This window comes from Notolepis coatsorum, assembly GCF_963971535.1.
Source record: "Notolepis coatsorum genome assembly, chromosome: 11".
Lineage (NCBI taxonomy): Eukaryota > Metazoa > Chordata > Actinopteri > Aulopiformes > Paralepididae > Notolepis > Notolepis coatsorum.
In genome coordinates, this window is record NC_140175.1 from 78827294 (window position 1) to 78846085 (window position 18792).

General features: G+C 42.0%; 1 protein-coding gene across 1 annotated transcript in view; it reads left to right on the forward strand.

Moving 5' to 3' along the window:
- Nucleotides 1-3263, forward strand: part of ptpa (protein phosphatase 2 phosphatase activator) — an 88312-nt gene extending 85049 nt beyond the window's left edge. Inside the window, exon 10 of the mRNA XM_084325415.1 lies at nt 520-3263. Coding sequence (XP_084181541.1) covers nt 520-594 — 75 coding nt within the window. The 3' untranslated portion in view covers nt 595-3263. The remainder of the gene's footprint in view (nt 1-519) is intronic.
- Nucleotides 3264-18792: the final 15529 nt, after the last annotated feature.

Sequence of the window (18792 nt, forward strand, 5' to 3'; positions counted from 1 at the left end):
GCCAACACCTAGGCTAGCTGGTCCGTATCCGCTTTCATTCATTAACTGGACCTAAAACCTTCTTACCTTCTACCATTTACTCCATAGATACTCTGTATTATATGGATGAGGTCACAGAAAAAGAGCGTAATAAATGTATTTTTATAGATTTTCTTCAGAAACAACAGAGTATGTGGGTAGTGAAAACCACCCAACTCACTATTCGTTATTGCATGTTCAGAGTTGTTCCCCAGAAAACAATCACATTCTGGTGGAATTCAGAGTACCTTTTGTGTGGGGAAAATGTTTCCTAAAATGTTATTTTTTACTCACTGTTGTGTCTTCTGTCCCCCCCCCCATCTCTCCTTCTGCCTCCCTATCTATCACCCTTTCATCTCTCATCCCTTACCTCTGTATGCAAAATACCTTCTCTCTCTCCCTCTCTGTGTCTTGCTCTCTCTCTCTTTCTACCTCTCTGTTTCTATGTGTCTCTCTTATCTCCTATCTTTTGTTACCATCTAATCCTGCACTCCTACCAAGTGCTTGGAGAAGTTCCCCGTCATCCAGCACTTCAAATTCGGCAGCCTCCTCTCCATCCAGCCTGTGAAGCCTTGATGGTTGCGTGTCTGACGACGACGACGACAGAGAGACCAAACTCTCAGAACGACTATCCCCAAGAGGACAATTCCCCCCCCCCCCCCCCTCATGCAACAGCCAACCAACCCCCCCCCCTCAATTCAAATACAATAGTAGCACAAAACAACCCCTCCCCCTCCAATAGTTTTACCTATAAAAACCGTCAACTTCTTCATGTGCAAGGAACGCAACCACCATTGTCATTATGTGACTATTGGATTTTGTTATTAATGCTTTTTATTTTCTAGGAATTTTTCTTCCGTGCACGCATGTTTGCGAATGTTGTCAAGTCACCCCACAATGCAATACTGAGCATGCATCTTTATTCTTTTGTCAATTTATTTATACATACTGTATGTATAGACGGTGGATTTGACTCCTTTTCTGAGGGATAGGGGAGCTTCGGTAGATACATGCGACGATGAAATTGTAATGCTCGTGTTTTACAGATGAAGGGGGAAAAGGATGCGTTTGTCTTTGACCCACAGCTTGACCCACTCGGCTGTAGACACAGATAGTTCACAAAGAGCGAGGTGTCCCAAATATGTCTGTTTTTATTTCTGTCTCTGAAACATTGAAGATTCAATGTGGAATGATTTGCTATGTTCTTAAATGGTAAGGCCGGTGTCATTTCTTATTGTCAACATAGCCTACAAAAAGACCAAAACCTACCATTTCTTCTGCTTATGAGTCTGGGCCATCTAGCCAACACCTTATAGCTTATATCCAGGATCCATAGAACTCCATTGTTGTCCAAAGACGGTCACAGAGCCATACTGTTTACTTGGGTTAGTATGAATTTCATTTTTTTTTTTTTTTTTTTTTGGGATCCACTTTTTCTCCCATTTTCTATATTTTCTCCCATCCCAATTTCATATCATCCAATTCAACCCTCCCCTGTCACGAACGCTGTTTCTTGCCTCCCACAAGCCGGCTGCAATGTGGACTAAGTCATACATAGCACAAGTCCCCTCCGGTACTTGAGGTAACAGCAGTCGCATCTTTTCACTTGCACAGCTCGATCTCTCAGTGGCGAGGAGTAACGCGTGGGAGGCTCACGCTGCCCCCGACACTTCCTGATTCTACTGCGCAGGCTCACCAACCGACCTGTAGGAGTCGCTGTCCACAACGCCCGATCCCCACCCATCAGTTCCCCACCCCCTAATACGGCCAATGTGTATTAGTATGAACGACCAGCTAAACTGAAAGCAATGTGGAGCGAACAGACGAGCCCAGCGTTTCAGCATTCGTGGCGAGCGCCTTGCCCACTACGCCACGTAGCTGCCCGGTTAGTATGAATTTCATTTGATTTAATTTCAAATCATGAGACACAGTTCACCCTCATTTACAGCGGCGAAGGGCTTAAAGCAAATGCATACATATAGGCACAACAAATAAGAATAAACAATACAAATCAGCTGAGACAGTTACAAGTCGACACACAGTGGTCAGAGATCATACTTTTAAATGCAGCAAGAGAAGGAAGAACCTTTAGCTTCAGTCAGTTGGAGGGCATTCCAGGTGTTGGAAGCATCAAAGGAAAAAGCTGTTTTTCCTAATTCAGAGCAAACTTGAGGAACCCTAAGAACAAGCCATTCATCACCAGTCATTTGAATATGTAGAATAGGTTCCACGATTCCATTCAAACAGTCTTGTGATGGAAAGCGGGAATGATAATTCATCATTGTGATGAGCACAGGCATTGTACTCTTTCCTGGAACTACCTTATGACATGACTTTGATCACTTCAAGTCCGCCTCGACCAGAACTTCTTCTGAAACTATCAATGTCACTTCATAAAGTAGTTCCAGGTAAAAGGACAATGCGCATGTTCATCACAACAATGAATTATACTGACTCAAGCGGAACCATACAGATTATTTTGGATAACAATGGATTTCTATGACTTCTTGATATGAGCTATAATCTGGTGTTGGCTGGATGGACCATCCTTAGTAGAAGAAATGCATTGTAGATGTTGGTATTTTCCTAGACTATGTTGACGATACAAAAACAATTATTACACCGGCCTTTTCAAAGGGGAACTATGCCCATTTTCAGAATTCATACATGTTAATCTAATGGTAGGACAGTCCCAGCATATTAGTGAACATAAACAACTCACTCAACTAGAGTGCTGAAGTTCTAACTTGTGATGTCATCAGGTATAACGTCTGAAACTGCTCCACAGACAATGAATTGGGAAATATCTTATAGGTGACACTGAGCACCCTAGGGGAATGTTCAGAGGTCGTTGGTACATTTTCTGTTTCACACCTGACTGCTATAGAGTAAAGCTTGTTTAGGTATGAAAAATAAAAACATTAATTGTCAATGGAGCAGCTCCATACTTCATACCTGATGACATCACAGGTTTTGAGTCTTCTCTGGCTATGGGGAGAGAGAGAGAGAGTAGCTCATGTTCACGGATTTCTATTGAACTTTGACATTTCCTAGGCCATGGAAATAACTTGTTGTAATTCTTAATATGAGCTGTGTTCCTCTTAAAGTTATTTTGTGATTTCCAGAGCATTTCTTTGTGTTTTGTTTTTGAGTGTCCACAAATTGTTTTTAGTTTTGTTGCAAATGTGTCATGATTGCCTGTACTGTTACACAAGATGTGAAGTCATTAATAATTTGTTAAGAAATCTCTTTTGAGTGTTGCTTAATTTAAATAATTTTGTTTGTTTTGTTAAAAGGAGATTGTACATTTTTTTTCAGCACCTCCAGAATAGCCCATAGAAATGATCATGCTTAAATTGAAAAAGAAAAGAGTAAGGTTTCTACATTCACCCTGTATCTATTGTTTACATGACATGAGTGTTTTGGCCTATAAAATGACTCATTCCAACACCTGTTGTATAGCAACACGGTCTCATCAAAAAACATAAATAAAGTTCGACCACAGGAGAAAAAGGTACATAATGTACGTTATGTTATAGCCATAAGTCATATATTAACCTATTCTATCGACAAAAGTCCAAAACAAACACAGCAACCACCAATCGCGCGCTAGTGCTCTCACGACTATCTAATTATGATTGTAGAGTTCAGGTTAGTTTTAACATTCGCTTAACGAATATGGTTAAGACATGAAGTTAGGGTTAGGATTCGATTCCCAGCAGGGATACATACATGTTACATTTTCGATACAATACATAAATATATTGCTGTAATGTAACGTACATTATGTACCTTTTCTCCTGTGATCGACTAGTACCTTATTGGCATATTTTAAGAGATTGGGCTGTGTGTACACATCCTGATATGACAGTTCTTCACAACAAGGAGACAGAGTAAAATAAATCTGCTTAACCAATATTTTATTTAGCTCCAAAAGGATCCTCCAACCATAACTGTGGGGTGTGCCAGTCAGTAGATCAGTATGACATGTGGGTGTTGATCGAGTGCAGAAGAGAACCAACGGAACCGTGCCGGCCCAGCACCTGCCGGAGTGGAGAGAACAGAACAGTTTTTTTTTTTTTACTGGACACCGTTATGGATGGATCTCACGGTTACCATTTCTTGGCCGAGGCATGAAGTTAAAAAGAAAAATCACTGTATTCATTATGGTTAGGGTTAAAGGAACACACCAACATTTTGGGAAATTAGCTTACCGTCTTCTCCAGAGAGAGACGAGAAGGGGGATACCAGTTGCCTCTGTGTGTTCAGTAGAAAGCTATCTGGCTGCATGTTAGTCTAGCTTAGCACAATGAATGGAAGCGGACATGACCGGTTAGCCTAGGCATTGTCCAACTAACACCTCTCCCGAAGGCTAACCGGTCATGTCCGCTTCCATTCATTGTGCTAAGCTAGGCTAACATGCAGCCATAGGCTATAGCTTTCTACTGAACGCACAGAGAGGAAACTGGTATCTATCTTCTTGTCTCTCTGGAGAAGACGGTAAGCTAATTTCCCAAAATGTTGGCGTGTTCCTTTAAGGTAAGGGTTCGTTTTGTAAAGAGTGGTCATCTGGTGATCAGAAGGTTCCCGGTTCGAACAAACCTAGTAAAAAGAAAAAGTGTGCTACTTCCAGCCGTCGCTGTGTATCCCTCCTGATTTGATTGATGTTTGCTTGACATCATAATGTACGGTTTGTGTAAAGGCAGGAGAGGGGAGGGAAGCTAAAAAATTTATTGTATTTCTTTGGGGCTCGCCCTCGAATGTGGAGTGACGTAAGTCACAATTAGCTACTTTTTCCAGGAAGAGAAGGCAACAGATTTCATTAGATGATGATAAATAGACGAGAACTACATGTAGACAAAGGATGTCAAATGGAGGGAAAAGTTTTAATTTTTATTTTATGGGATCTTTAAACACTGAATATCCTGACCAGCTCTAATGCCCCCTGCAGCAGAGAACTTATTTATGTGCTTTAGTTCACGGTGTGAGAGCCGGTCATGATTTCAACAAATTTTAAACAAATTGACATGCTTTAGTTCACGGTGTGGGAGCCGGTCATGATTTCAACTAATTTTAAACAAATTGACATGCTTTAGTTTACGGTGTGGGAGCCGGTCATGATTTCAACTAATTTGAAATTGACATGCTTTAGTTCACGGTGTGGGAGCCGGTCATGATTTCAACTAATTTGAAATTGACATGCTTTATTTCATGTTGTGAAGAACGGGTCAGGATTTCAACTAATTACAAACTAATTTACATGCTTTATTTCACGTTGTGAAGAACGGGTCAGGATTTCAACTCATTTTAAAGTTTGGAAATGGAAGCAGAGTTTTGCTTTTGATGACATTGATGAAACAAATGGGTCTATATTTGAAGTGGAACCTTTTTAGAATGTGGTTCTTACATTTCTAACTGTGGTAGAACCTCCGGTTGTGTTTAGGGATCAGGCACCATATATTGGTGACCATATCGGTATCGGTCTGATGAGCAAAACTGGGCAGATGTGAACAACTGACAATTATTTCTCTGTCTAGCTGCAGTTGAGTGTGAGTATGTTTTTATTCTTTTGGCCAAGCAGAGTTTGTTTGGGTAACATTACTTGTAGTTGTATGTGACAATGACAGCATGAAGATGAGTTAGTATAGAGACCACATGAGCTACGGATGAAGATGAGTCAGTATATGGAGCCCACAGGAGGAACTGATGGAGATGAGTTAGTATAGAGACCACATGAGCTACGGATGAAGTTGAGTCAGTATATGGAGCCCACAGGAGGAACTGATGGAGATGAGTTAGTATAGAGACCACATGAGCTACTGATGAAGATGAGTCAGTATATGGAGCCCACAGGAGGAACTGATGAAGATGAGTTAGTATAGAGACCACATGAGCTACTGATGAAGATAAGTCAGTATATGGAGCCCACAGGAGGAACTGATGGAGATGAGTTAGTATAGAGAACACAGAAGCTACTGATGAAGACGAGTCAGTCCGTTTATGGAGACCACAGGAGGAATTGATGACGATGAGTCAGTATATATGGATGTGTATATATATCATGACAAGGTCATCTCTTATAAAGTTGTGGTTTTATCCAGATATAAACAAAAGGGCAGCCTGTGACCAAGATAAAAATGCAGACTAACAACTCATTTGAGTTTTTAACGTATCTCTGATGCTATAAAAGGTTTGGCGAATGTTACATCGGCAATCTTTGTCATTTCTGGTTCACCACTGAACTTCGCACCTTGAAGGCTGTCGGCCGCCAGCTGGAGAGGCTCCGCAATAAATCCGGCCTGTTCACAGCAAGGCCTACAAACGCCATGTGGTGTGGTACAAGGATGCCAAGGCCAAGTCCCAATACTACTCCACCCTCATCAATAACCAGCAAAACCACCCAAGACAACTCTTTACCACCATCAACCGCCTGCTCTCCCCCATCGTCACCCCTCACCCTCCAGGTGCCACTGACCTCTGCACAAAATTCTAGGACTTTTTTCAGGGAAACGTGGATTCCATTTATCACCATCTCTCAGTCCCTGCCCCCTCCCCTTCCACTCACAGTCCAGTGTGGTGGGGTGGTGGTGCCGGGCACTGCATCCCCCCCTGCTGTTTATCAGCCTCAGTGATCCCTCTCCTCCTTTGCACCTGTCAACGCTCTCCGGGTGGCTAAGCTGGTCACCAAGGCCACGGCCTCCACCTGCTCCCTTGACCCTTTGCCCACAGTCCTGGTCAAAGCTGGCCTACCTGCCGTGTGCCATTGTGGGAATAATAAATTCCTCCTTGGAATCGGGCAGGGTATCTTCAAGTTTCAAGACAGCATCTGTCACACCCATACTAAAAAAGCCTGGTCTGGACCCAGATGACCTTGGTAATTACCGGCCGATTTCCAACCTTCCTTTCCTAAACAAGATCCTGAAAAGAGCAGTGGCTGCCCAACTTCACCAACACCTGTCCAACCATGAGCTCTATGAACCCTTCCAATCTGGCTTCAGGAAACACCACAGCACCGAGACTGCCCTCGCGACTCTGGTCACATCAGCCTCCTCATCCTCCTGGATCTGTCTGTGGCCTTTGGCACGGTCTCCCACTCCATTCTCCTCAACCGCCTCTCTGACCATCTGGGTGTCACTGGGATAGCTCTCACCTGGTTCGAATCCTACCTCACTGAAAGAAAACAGCCAAAACTCCATCAGTAACTCCACCTCCACCCCTGCCCCAGTCAACCAAGGCGTGCCTCAGGGTTCCGTTCTTGGTCCTTCCGTTCTTCACTATCTACATGCTCCCCCTCGATCACATCATCCGGAAACACGGTCTCAATTTCCACTCTTATGCTGATGACACTCAGCTCTACATCAGCACCTCACCCTCCACTCCTCTCCCCCCACAGCACCTCGTCAACTGCCTCCTTGACATCAAGGCCTGGATGTCATCCAACTGCCTTAAACTCAACAGCAAGAAGACAGAGCTCATGGTTGTGGCCAAGCAGTCACTGCTCCGGAGGGTTGGACATCTCCTTCTAGAAGTTGATGGCTGCTCCATCCACCCTTCCCCAGAAGACTGCAACATGGGTGTCATACTGGACTCCACCCACTCATTTCATTCTCACATCAAATCAATAAACAAATCAGCTTTTTTCCATCTCAGAAATATATCCAGACGGCCATCTCTCCCTGAGATGCTCATCCACTCCTTTGTCACCTCCCGCACCAAGCCCTGGCACCACATCACCCACACCCTCATCCACCTCCACTGGCTTCCAGTCAAGTCCTGCATCAACTTTAAGATCCTCCTCATCACCTACAAATCCCTTCACTCTCTTGCCCCCCGGTACCTAGCTGACCTCCATCCTTCCATCCCACCCGGGATGCTGCGGTCCTCTGACTCTGGTCTCCTCTCCATCCCCACCACCAACCTGCGCACTGTCGGCCCCAGAGCCTTCTCTGTTGAACTCCCTCCCTCCAAACATCCACAATGCTACATCCCTGGACTCATTCAAATCTCAACTCAAATCTCACCTCTTCACCAAATTGATCAATACCTGACTTCCCTCTTTTTTACCCAATTGTTCCCTTTTCCTTCCCATTAGTTTGCCCCCTCTGTTAAGCACCTTGGCTTTCCTGAGGGGCGCTATATAGATTTAAGAAATTATTATTATTAATATTAATAAACATTGGAGTAAATTAGACCTATGGAACTATAAGTGATCAAAAAGCATATTTCTCATCTGCAAGTCAAACCTTTCAGTTGTATATGTGAATGATAAGAAAAAGAATCCATCTTGCATTTAAAGGGAACGTTCAGAATAGTGGAATTCTAGCCCTATTTCCTACTTAACTAATGATGTCGTTGATCAGTAGAGTCCTTTCTCACTCCTATAAAAGTCCCGCCCACTTAGCAGACAGGAACTGATTAATTTTCATCACAGCTTGAAATTAATCATCTTCCGTCTATTCAGTATCTCTGATTCAATTCCCACCTGTTACACTGTGTAATCCAGACCACATCGCAATACCTACGTATACTCTGAACCAGGATCTGTTTTGGTCATGGGAAATACTTAACATTGTGCTATTCTCCAATGATCTTGGGACAGTTCAGTCTAAATCTATTAGCATAGACCAGTGCTTCTCAAACTTTTTCTGTCAGGCAAAATATTTTGCCCCCCCCCCCCCCCCCCTCGCCCCAACAAAATAGTCATGAAATGGGCCATGTTTAAATTGATTGAAATAACACCAATATCGTGACCTTTCAAATTGGCCCTATATTTTGTTTTCAGAGCTGTCATGGATGAAAAGCCAGCTTCACACAGATACTGTATGTGGTGCTGAATGGTATCAACACCTTAACTGCTGCATCATGAGATACTTGGTGGGCCATGAGATGAGATACTTGGTACTCAGCACCACACTCTGAAACTAGCTCTCTAGGTGGTATCAGATGAGATTTCAAAGAGTTCTTCCAAGAGTTTGGATGGAGATGTGTCAGGAAGCTTTGTCTCAATGTTGTCTGTAAAGTTTTTTTTTATCCAGAGTAACTTGGTGATCCTTTTCTGTGTTTTATTAAATAATGATTTTCAGATTTTGAGAAATGGTATTTTCATGGAGAACAGTGCAGCTGCAACAGATAGCACTTTAGTGATAATTTTCTGTAATCCAAAATAAAAAAATTATAAATCTCAAGGCCCCCGCTGTCACGCCCCCCACTTTGAGAAACACTGGCATAGACAATGGTGTTCCCTAAACTGGAGATCGGGCCATCGAGACTTGAAGTGATACTCTTTGGAGTCAGCCCATTGAAGTTGAAGTAGTGACAGACTTTGTGGACTGAAATAATTTTAGTTTGAACCATTAGGCCTACATACAAATCAGTGATTTTAATTAGATGTCTTAGTAAAATCACCATGGCATGGTTACTGTCATAGTGCCTTATTCACAAATCAACACTGTACACTATTATAAAAATGAGGCGAATACTACGTAGATTTCCCCTTTAATGTTTCACTAATGGGCCTTTCAAGCGGATCAGCACACCAGGTAGTACAGGGTCTTCATCCAACAGGAATAGAGAAATGATCAATAGAATTGTTTCTTGTTAGTAAACACAATGTGTTCAAGCCAATCGGCAACACCCACTGAGTCATGTGACTGAGTTGCCCCCTACCTGCGTTGAGCTGCCGTACTAAAAAGAAACAGGGCTCTATGGAGAAACCATGGCACTCCCCTGACTAAAAGTATAATGGAACTCTATGGAGAAACCATGGCACTCCCCTGACTGAAAATATAATGGAGCTCTATGGAGAAACCATGACACTCCCCTGACTAAAAATATAATGGAACTCTATGGAGAAACCATGGCACTCCCCTGACTCAAAATATAATGCAGCTCTATGGAGAAACCATGACACTCCCCTGACTCAAAATATAATGGAACTCTATGGAGAAACCATGGCACGTGACTGAACTCAAACTGGAAAGAAACAGACTAAGAAATGATGTAAACTCCATGATCAAAACAGCAAAGAAAAAATTCATCAATGACAAAACCGAGGAAAACAAAAACAAACCGCGTGAACTTTGGAAATTACTCAATAACCAACTAGGCTGCAGTAAAAAACTTAAAACCAGATTCTCAAACATAAACATAAAGACGGACAACACGCTCATCACAGAAAAGCTGGATGTAGCCAATTACTTAAATAGTTTCTTCACAAACATAGCCACAACACTGGTAAACAAACTACCCTCCCACTCAGGGCATTATGGGGTAGAACACATAGTAACTTACTACAAAAACCTAGGGGTCCACAAAGACGACTTCAAACTGGAAATGGTAACAACAGATGAGGTACTCAAAAAACTGAGCGCCCTCCAACCTAACAAGGCCACTGGCCATGACAACATCCCCTCCAAATTCCTCAGAGACTCAGCAGCCGCCATCACCCCAGTCATCACACACATAATAAACCTCTCTATAAAACAGGGACACGTCCCCAAGGACTTCAAAATTGCGAGAGTGACCCCTCTGCACAAAAAAGGCAGTAAATTAGACCCAGGCAACTACCGCCCTGTTTCTATCCTTACCTCCATCTCGAAAGTCATGGAAATTTTTTTATACGAACAGGTCGAAAAATACCTTGCGGAAAAAAATCTAATCTACGAATTCCAATCTGGCTTCAGAACATCCCACTCCACTGACACATGCCTTCTCTATTTAAACGACCACATCAAACAAGAGGTGGACGCGGGCAAATACTGCGGCATGGTCATGCTGGACCTACAAAAGGCCTTCGACACTGTCAATCACACCATTCTGATTGACAAGCTAAAAGCAATTGGTTTTGATAGTCTATCAGTGAGCTGGATGCAATCCTACCTGGAGGGGAGAGAGCAGATGGTGGAGGTAAACGGTACCCTATCCCCCCCCCTCACAGTAAACTGTGGTGTTCCACAAGGAAGCATACTAGGTCCGCTACTGTTCCTAATTTATGCAAATGACATGTCGTCAGCTTGTGACTGCAACTTGTTCCTGTTTGCGGACGACTCAGCCCTGCTGGTCTCTGACAAGAACAAGTTACAGGTTGAAAAAACCCTCAGCTCAGAACTAAGCAAAATCTGCATATGGCTCGCTGATAACAAACTATCATTACACATGGGCAAAACAGAGTCCATTCTCTTCGGTTCAAATAACAAACTCAGCAAGACCGACGGCTTCTCAGTTACAGTGGGTGACAATATTGTCACAAGGAAAGAAGATATTACCTACCTGGGTTCCATCCTAGAGGCAAATCTTTCCTGTGACAAAATGGCATCCAATGTAATAAAAAAAGTCAACCAACGAACTCGTTTCTTGTACCGGATCTCCTCACTGGTAAACAAGAATACCCTGAAGACTCTAGCAGGAGCACTCATTCAAGGGTACTACGACTATGCTTGCACCTCATGGTACCAAAGCACCTCAAAGGCGCTAAAAACAAAATTACAAACATCTCAAAACAAACTGGTCAGACTACTGCTTGACCTTACTCCTAGAACCCACCTCACCCCTGCCCACTTTGACAACCTAGGATGGCTTAGAGTAGACGACAGAGTACAGCAACTTGCAATGGGCCTGGTCTACAAGATACACTACACGACCAAGGTACCCATGTACATGACTAAATACTTCCCAAAGGTCAGTGAATACCACGATCACAACACCAGAGGGAGCTCCACAAATCATGTTAAACCCAGATTCGGCTCAAACAAGGGACTAAACACGTTTCGCAATTATGCCACATCAATGTGGAACGCCCTACCCAAAGCTGTAAAGGAATGTGAATCACTACCCACTTTCAAAAACACTCTCAAAAAACACCTAAGGGAGACTGCAACTCGAAACTGGCCCCTGTAAATGTCCGAACACAACCCCCTCCAATGTACAGTAAATTACCAAGTATGGTCTTGTCAATAATCCAATGTACAGTGTTGTTTGTACAGTTGTACAGTGTCCCCCACCCACCCCTCCTACCCAACCCCCCCCCCCCCCCCACCCACCCACCCAACCACCTCCAATGTACAGTCCCCACCCACCCCTCCTACCCAACCCCCCCCCCCCCCCCACTCCTACCCAACCCCCCCCCCCCCCCCCCCCCAACCACCTCCAATGTACAGTCCCCCCCACCCCCACCTACCCAATCCAATGTACAGTTTCTACGCCTAATGTATATACTCTTTTCTTTCTGGACTCTTTTTGTATCACAAACAGTACTGTAATTGCAAATCTGGTATGTCATAAATGTATAGATGTAGCAGTACTGTCTATCTGTATGTCATGTATGTCATATATGTTACGATGAATTGAAAATGGGGGACCCTGATGTAAACAAGACGAAAGTCTTTCTCTGGTCTGCATCCCCTTAACAATTGTATGTATTGAGCTGTACTGTACCCATTCTGCAATCTGTTAATAAAGTTTTCATTCATTCATTCATTCACTCCCCTGACTCAAAATATAATGCAGCTCTATGGAGAAACCATGACACTCCCCTGACTAAAATTACAATGGAGCTCTATGGTGAAACCATGGCACTCACCTGACTAAAAAATAAATATAATGGAACTCTATGGAGAAACCATGACACTCCTGACTAAAATTATAATAGAGCTCTATGGAGAAACCATGGCACTTCCCTGACTAGTTTCAAACTCAAATATTTCACCTTTTACATATCTAGCTTTGGCATTGATTGATTGTTTAGATCACTAGCATGGCTAACTAAATGTAAATATATTGTAGTCTGCCCCATTGTTCTGACCAGGATTACGTTCCTTTTAGCCTCCTTGATACTTGTGCACACCAAGTCTGACGTGGGCCAGAAACCTGATATACTGAATACTGGAATACTGTCAGTGGTTCTCAAACATGCAGTCTGGGGACCCGCAGGGGTCCTTCAGGGGTTCCACAACATCCCCAGATAAAACATTTTTTAATAGTTTAATTTCACCAGAAGAACTGTTCTGATCCTAGGTTTCACTCCTCCTCCTCCATAGGGCCAATACATTTTGAGGAAATTAATCATTCAGGATGGAATAATAAAAAAAGAAAAACATAAAAATGTTCTAATGGACCAAACTGACCTATGAATCCATTAACCAACTAAGTGGGACAGCCCTAAGCATATCTTAAAGGAACACGCCAACATTATGGGAAATGCGCTTACTTTCTTCTCCAGAGTCAGACAAGAAGATAGATACCAATTTGCTCTCTGTGCGTTCAGGAAGCTATCCTAGCTTAGCACAAACTAATGGAAGCGGATATGGACCACTAGCCTAGCTTGTAGGTCAAAAACACCTCTCCCTGAGTTTTAAGCTAGGCTAGTGGTCTGTAACCATTTCCATTCATTCGGCTAGCTTGCAGCCGGATAGCTTTCTACTGAACGCACAGAGAGGAAATTGGTATCTATCTTCTTGTCTGACTCTGGAGAACACGGTAAGCGCATTTCCCATAATATTGGCGTGTTCCTTTAACCATAAAAATCTTCTCAGATGGTCTGTGTCATGGAAAGGGTTGACAATCTGAAACAAGCTTTCTTCCAGAACCAGCTATTATAACCAGGACATAGAACTCATCCTGCGTCTTGTTGTCATGTTGTTGTGTGGTCAGAGTTGGGATCCTTGCCATGTCCACACTTCCAATGTTCTCTTCTTTATGTATACAATTATTTTAATGTTTTTTAATTATTTTGACAGTTTTACTAAACAAAACAAAGAAATAAGACATAATAGGACAATGAAATAAACTAAACCAACACATCCACCCATAGACAACCACACACCCCCATCTCACTCAGTCAGTACTGAAAGCAGAGGGGAAAATGGGAAGATGACTACAGGAATTAGCCAATATTTAAGTTGTGGGTCAGTTGTGTTTACAGTGGGTCAGTAATATTGGTGTGTGCCTTCTTACTTCTAGCTTTAAAGGGGACACGGCATGGTGGCACAGTGGTCAGCACGAAGGTCCTGGGTTCGAACCCTGGTGGGAGGCCTTTCTGTGTGGAGTTTGCATGTTCTCCCTGTGTTTCCTCCTGGAACTCCAGTTTCCTCCCACACCATAAAGACCATTATCATCATCCAGGGGTGTAAAGTACTTCAGTAATTGTACTTCGTTACAATACTTAAGTACTGTTTTTGGGGATTTGTACTTTTATTAGGTTTGTATACTTGTACTTTTACTCAATTACATTTCAGAGAAAAAAAAACATACTTTTTACTCCTTAAATAATGCAGACCTACAAAGTACAAATCTCCCAGGTCCGACCATTTTAATTAGTATATTTGTTTCTCTGGCCAAACTAACGTTAACGTTATTAATCCTGCCCCACTTTATTTAAAAACAGCCAATCAAATCCCCATCAATGGAAAATGGAGCCGCCCATACCCATGCTGATTGGTCCTTGTGCAAGACTAGAAAGCGGGGATCTTTGCTTAAACACCTGCTATCAGAAGAATAGACAGTCAGAGTGACAAGCTACAGAAGATGGCCAAAAACGATAGTACGAGTGATGAAGAGGACGAAACGGTCGGTGTGGACGGACAAGACGAGCACCCATAGCCCTATCTACATGAAATGTTCTCTTTCTAAGCTGATGATTTCACTAATTGGCTCACTACTTCAACTAACTCACCTGGTGCAATGTGTAGTTAAAATGAAAACTTGGCCCACGATGGAATGAGTTTGAGACACCTGGTCTATCCCTTGCAATAAAATTTTTTTTTTTTTTTTTTTTTTACTTTTACTCAAGTGTGTTTTTAGCCAGATACTCTGACTTTTACTTGAGTAAGATTTTGAGACGGTACCCATACTTTCACTTAAGTATAATTTCTGGGTAATTTTTACACCCCTGCCATCATCATAGATAAAAGGACCATGATATTTTCACAAGTAGCCAACATGTCATGCTGGCAAAACACGACGGGCAAAATAGCTAAACCCTCAAGTGACAAAAACCCTCCATGAATTACATTTACATTTAGTCATTTAGCTGACGCTTTTATCCAAAGCGACTTACAAGTTCTGTGCGACAAGACAGAATTAGATAACATTTTTAGATTAGATTAGGTTCAAATGTATTCTCATCGTACAGCACAAGCACAGTACACCAAAAAGAAGTTGGCATCTAACCAGGGTGCAAATGTAACAATAAAGTGCATAAACAATATACAATGTACAAGTGATTAAACTGGAGTATATACTTTATATAAGATAACTACTGAGTAAATATGCTAATCTAATGTATGCACAGTATTATTATGTACAGTGATACAAGTATAAATACACTATGGTAGTAAGCTATATAGCTAACTAGTAAGAGTAGGTATGTATACAGATAGTATATACAGTGAGTACAGTGTACAGATTAAGTATGTAAACAGGTACAGTATATGCAGATATATTCATACAGGTAGATAAATAGCTACATTATGTAATATTGCTCTTTATAACTCCTTCCTCTGGTCTAAGACAGTGAATTCATACGTTATTCCTCTGGTCTAAGACAGTGAATTCATACATGTTATTCCTCTGATCTAAGACAGTAAATGTATACAGTACATGTTAGTCTTATGGTCTAAGACAGTGTATTATTCATACATGCTCTGGTCTAAGACCGTGATTCATATATTCCTCTGGTCTAAGACAGTGAATTCATACATGTTATTTATTCCTCTGGTCTAAGACAGTGAATTCATACATGTTATTCTTATGGTCTATGACAGTGAATGCATACATGTTATTCCTCTGATCTAAGACAGTGAATTCATACATGTTATTCTTATGGTCTAAGACAGTGAATTCATACATGTTATTCTTATGGTCTAAGACAGTCAAATAATGTTAGTGAATATGAACAACTCTCCTAATCTAAAAACTAGAGTGCTAAAACTCTATTTGATGTGACGTCATCAGGGATCAAATCTGGAGCTGCTCCATAGACAATGGATATGGAGAGATGGTAAAGGAGAACACCCAGGGGAATGTTCTTATGGGCAAATGTTATGTTTCAGAACTGAGAACACATAGAATAAAGATATAGAATAAAGAGAATGTGGGTGTAGAATATAAGAACAACATGTGGTGGTTCCACAAATTCAGTCTCCCATTCATTATCAGTGGAGCAGCTCCAGACTTTATACCTGATGACATCACCAGTTGAGTCTTTAAAAAAAATCTTTGAGGGAGAGTATAGACTACTAGAGTATAGAACTTTCCTTGGTCGTGGAAACACCATATTATAATTCTTAATTTAGTCAGGGTTCCCCTTTAAACCTTTCGCTGCCGCACTACCAAAACTGTTAACCCTTTCACTGCGACAATACACAGAAGGTTAACCCTTTCACTGCCACGGCGACCGTCGGTTGTGTGATAGTAAAGGGTTAACCTTCTGTCGCGTGGCAGACAGTGAAAGGGTTAACACACTGTGTTATTGCTGCATGCAGATGTTAAGTAACGCGCCTGGGTTTCTGCACCGTCATTGTAGACTATCTGCCGCGACTCCTCAAATCTGCTTTGGTTTGCTGACTAATTAAAGCTATAGGGAGCCGTCTGTTGGTTTCACCCAGCGTGCCCAGCCGCGCAGCCCCCACCCTTTTCAAATGCACAGAGCTACTACTGTGATCAATGCAAACAGATGGGGCTCGACGAGAGGATCCTGGATAAAGGAGAACCTCTTTAGAAAAGGGCCAAAAACGCATTTCAAAAGGTTGCTTATAAGCCCGCAGCTGAGTTAGGCATAGGTTATTAGTGCAAAATGATATAGCTGCCGTGTGTTATTGTTCTCCATAGTTATTTTACGAATAGTTTATCAGAAGGTAGTTAACATTATTTTATGGCAAGTTTGTCCTAGTGTTCGCGATTTCCCTGAATAGTAGGACTAGCCCACAGCCTTTTTAGTCACTTTGTCTTGAATTATGAGGAACATTTATAATTATAAACAGAACTATCTCTAGAACCCATGCCATCCCTTGAGATTTTTTTTTAAATTACGCACACAAAAGACAAATGGCTTCCAATATTTGAATTATATTTACATTTGCCCGGAAGTTTAGTGTGTTTACGCCCCATAATACATTTGTATATAAAAGACATTTGAAGTGGGCTTTAGGATACAAGAATAAAACAAAGAACAAAAGGCGCAACATCCCAGTCTTTCCATACAGGCGTCGTTCCTCCGTGGTCCACGTGGGGGAGCTCGCTCTACACCACTCAACGAACCATAATCCACACCATTCGTCAACATACGAGAGAGAAAACAACCAACGTTATAACACCTGATACTATTTCACGTTTTTATTTAGTTGAAAAAATACGTCATGTAGCCACAACTCGGTCGTAATGGTTAAGAGAACAATTTTGATCGAGAAACGATATGGGTTTTAAATGCAAGTGTCGCCTACAACTACGCCGTTATATAAACACACATCATGCTACATGGTCACTTTGCACAAACGCATTTCTGTATCACCCCTGCGTCCATTTTCTACAGAACATTTTGCACAATAATACCAGTTAAATCGTCGTTACAATAGCCCTAATTCCCCATTTCCAAACCTACCTATATCAAATTAATATGCAATAAAGGCAAACTGGAAAACCGTGTCGAAAACGGAGACTTGGAAGCAAACAATATAGCAGCGGTGACGTGTTGGATAGTGAGGTCTCTCAAATTGAGAGGAGTCGAGAGGTTTCGGTTGGAATAAAAACGAGTGAGACATGGGAATGAGAGGAGGAGGATGAGGGGGAGGGTGGGAAGCGGAATGGATGAGGAGGGGGTGGGAAGCGGGATGGATGAGGAGGCAGGGGGGAGGGGGAGGGTGTCTGGGGGGATGGAGGGTTGAGGGAGAGAGAGAGAGAGAGAGAGCTGTGCGAAGGCGAGGTCAGCCCGAGGTGCCGCTACATAGGCGTTCTAATACCTTCATTCATTGATTTTGAAGAACACCACCAAGTGGCATACAGCAGAGATAACACGCATGGACGTTTTTTTGGGGGAGAAAATGCCTGGCAAAAAAAGAAAAAAGCCACTGCCTGCATCCATGGGCAGCACAGTGCATTGTTGTTATTATTGGCTACACATTTGTGTGTACATTTTCTTTTTTTTACATAATGAGATAGAATATTATTAAGCTTAACTCTTTATTAAAGCAATAAGATTGCATTTCGATATAGTTATAATATGACTGTTACAAGCGCTATATGCCAATAGGCTTAATACATGCTGTCCTAATTAAAACATGTTCACAGTGTGAACAGAATAGATTGGATGTTTCATTAAAAACGTGCCAAATGTGAAGTATAGCGTCTACCTGAACTCTGAATCATGTTGGTCAGTAGGGCCTAGAATGTAAATAGGCCAAGTAGACCTTCCTTATGAAGAGAAGTAGCAGGTATGCTTAAACTACACGACTATCCATAATTCTCAGTCCATGTGTGGAAGTGGAGATATTTGTGTGGTGTTACATGATAAGGCCTATAGTTTCTCATAATTGTCTTCTCTCAATCAACCAGTTAGGCTGATGAACCTATGTGCAAAACCCTTTTAAACATGTATGCATTGCAATAACATATGGCTACTTTATATAGGTTACAATATAGGTAAGTCAAACAAGAAAGGGGGGGAACATATGTAGTTTTCATTTTTTATTAAGATTATAAATTTTTAACAAATATTTTTCTAAAACAGTTTTACCCGGTGGTATACAATTTCATATGCACAAAAATACAAGGATACCAACAAAA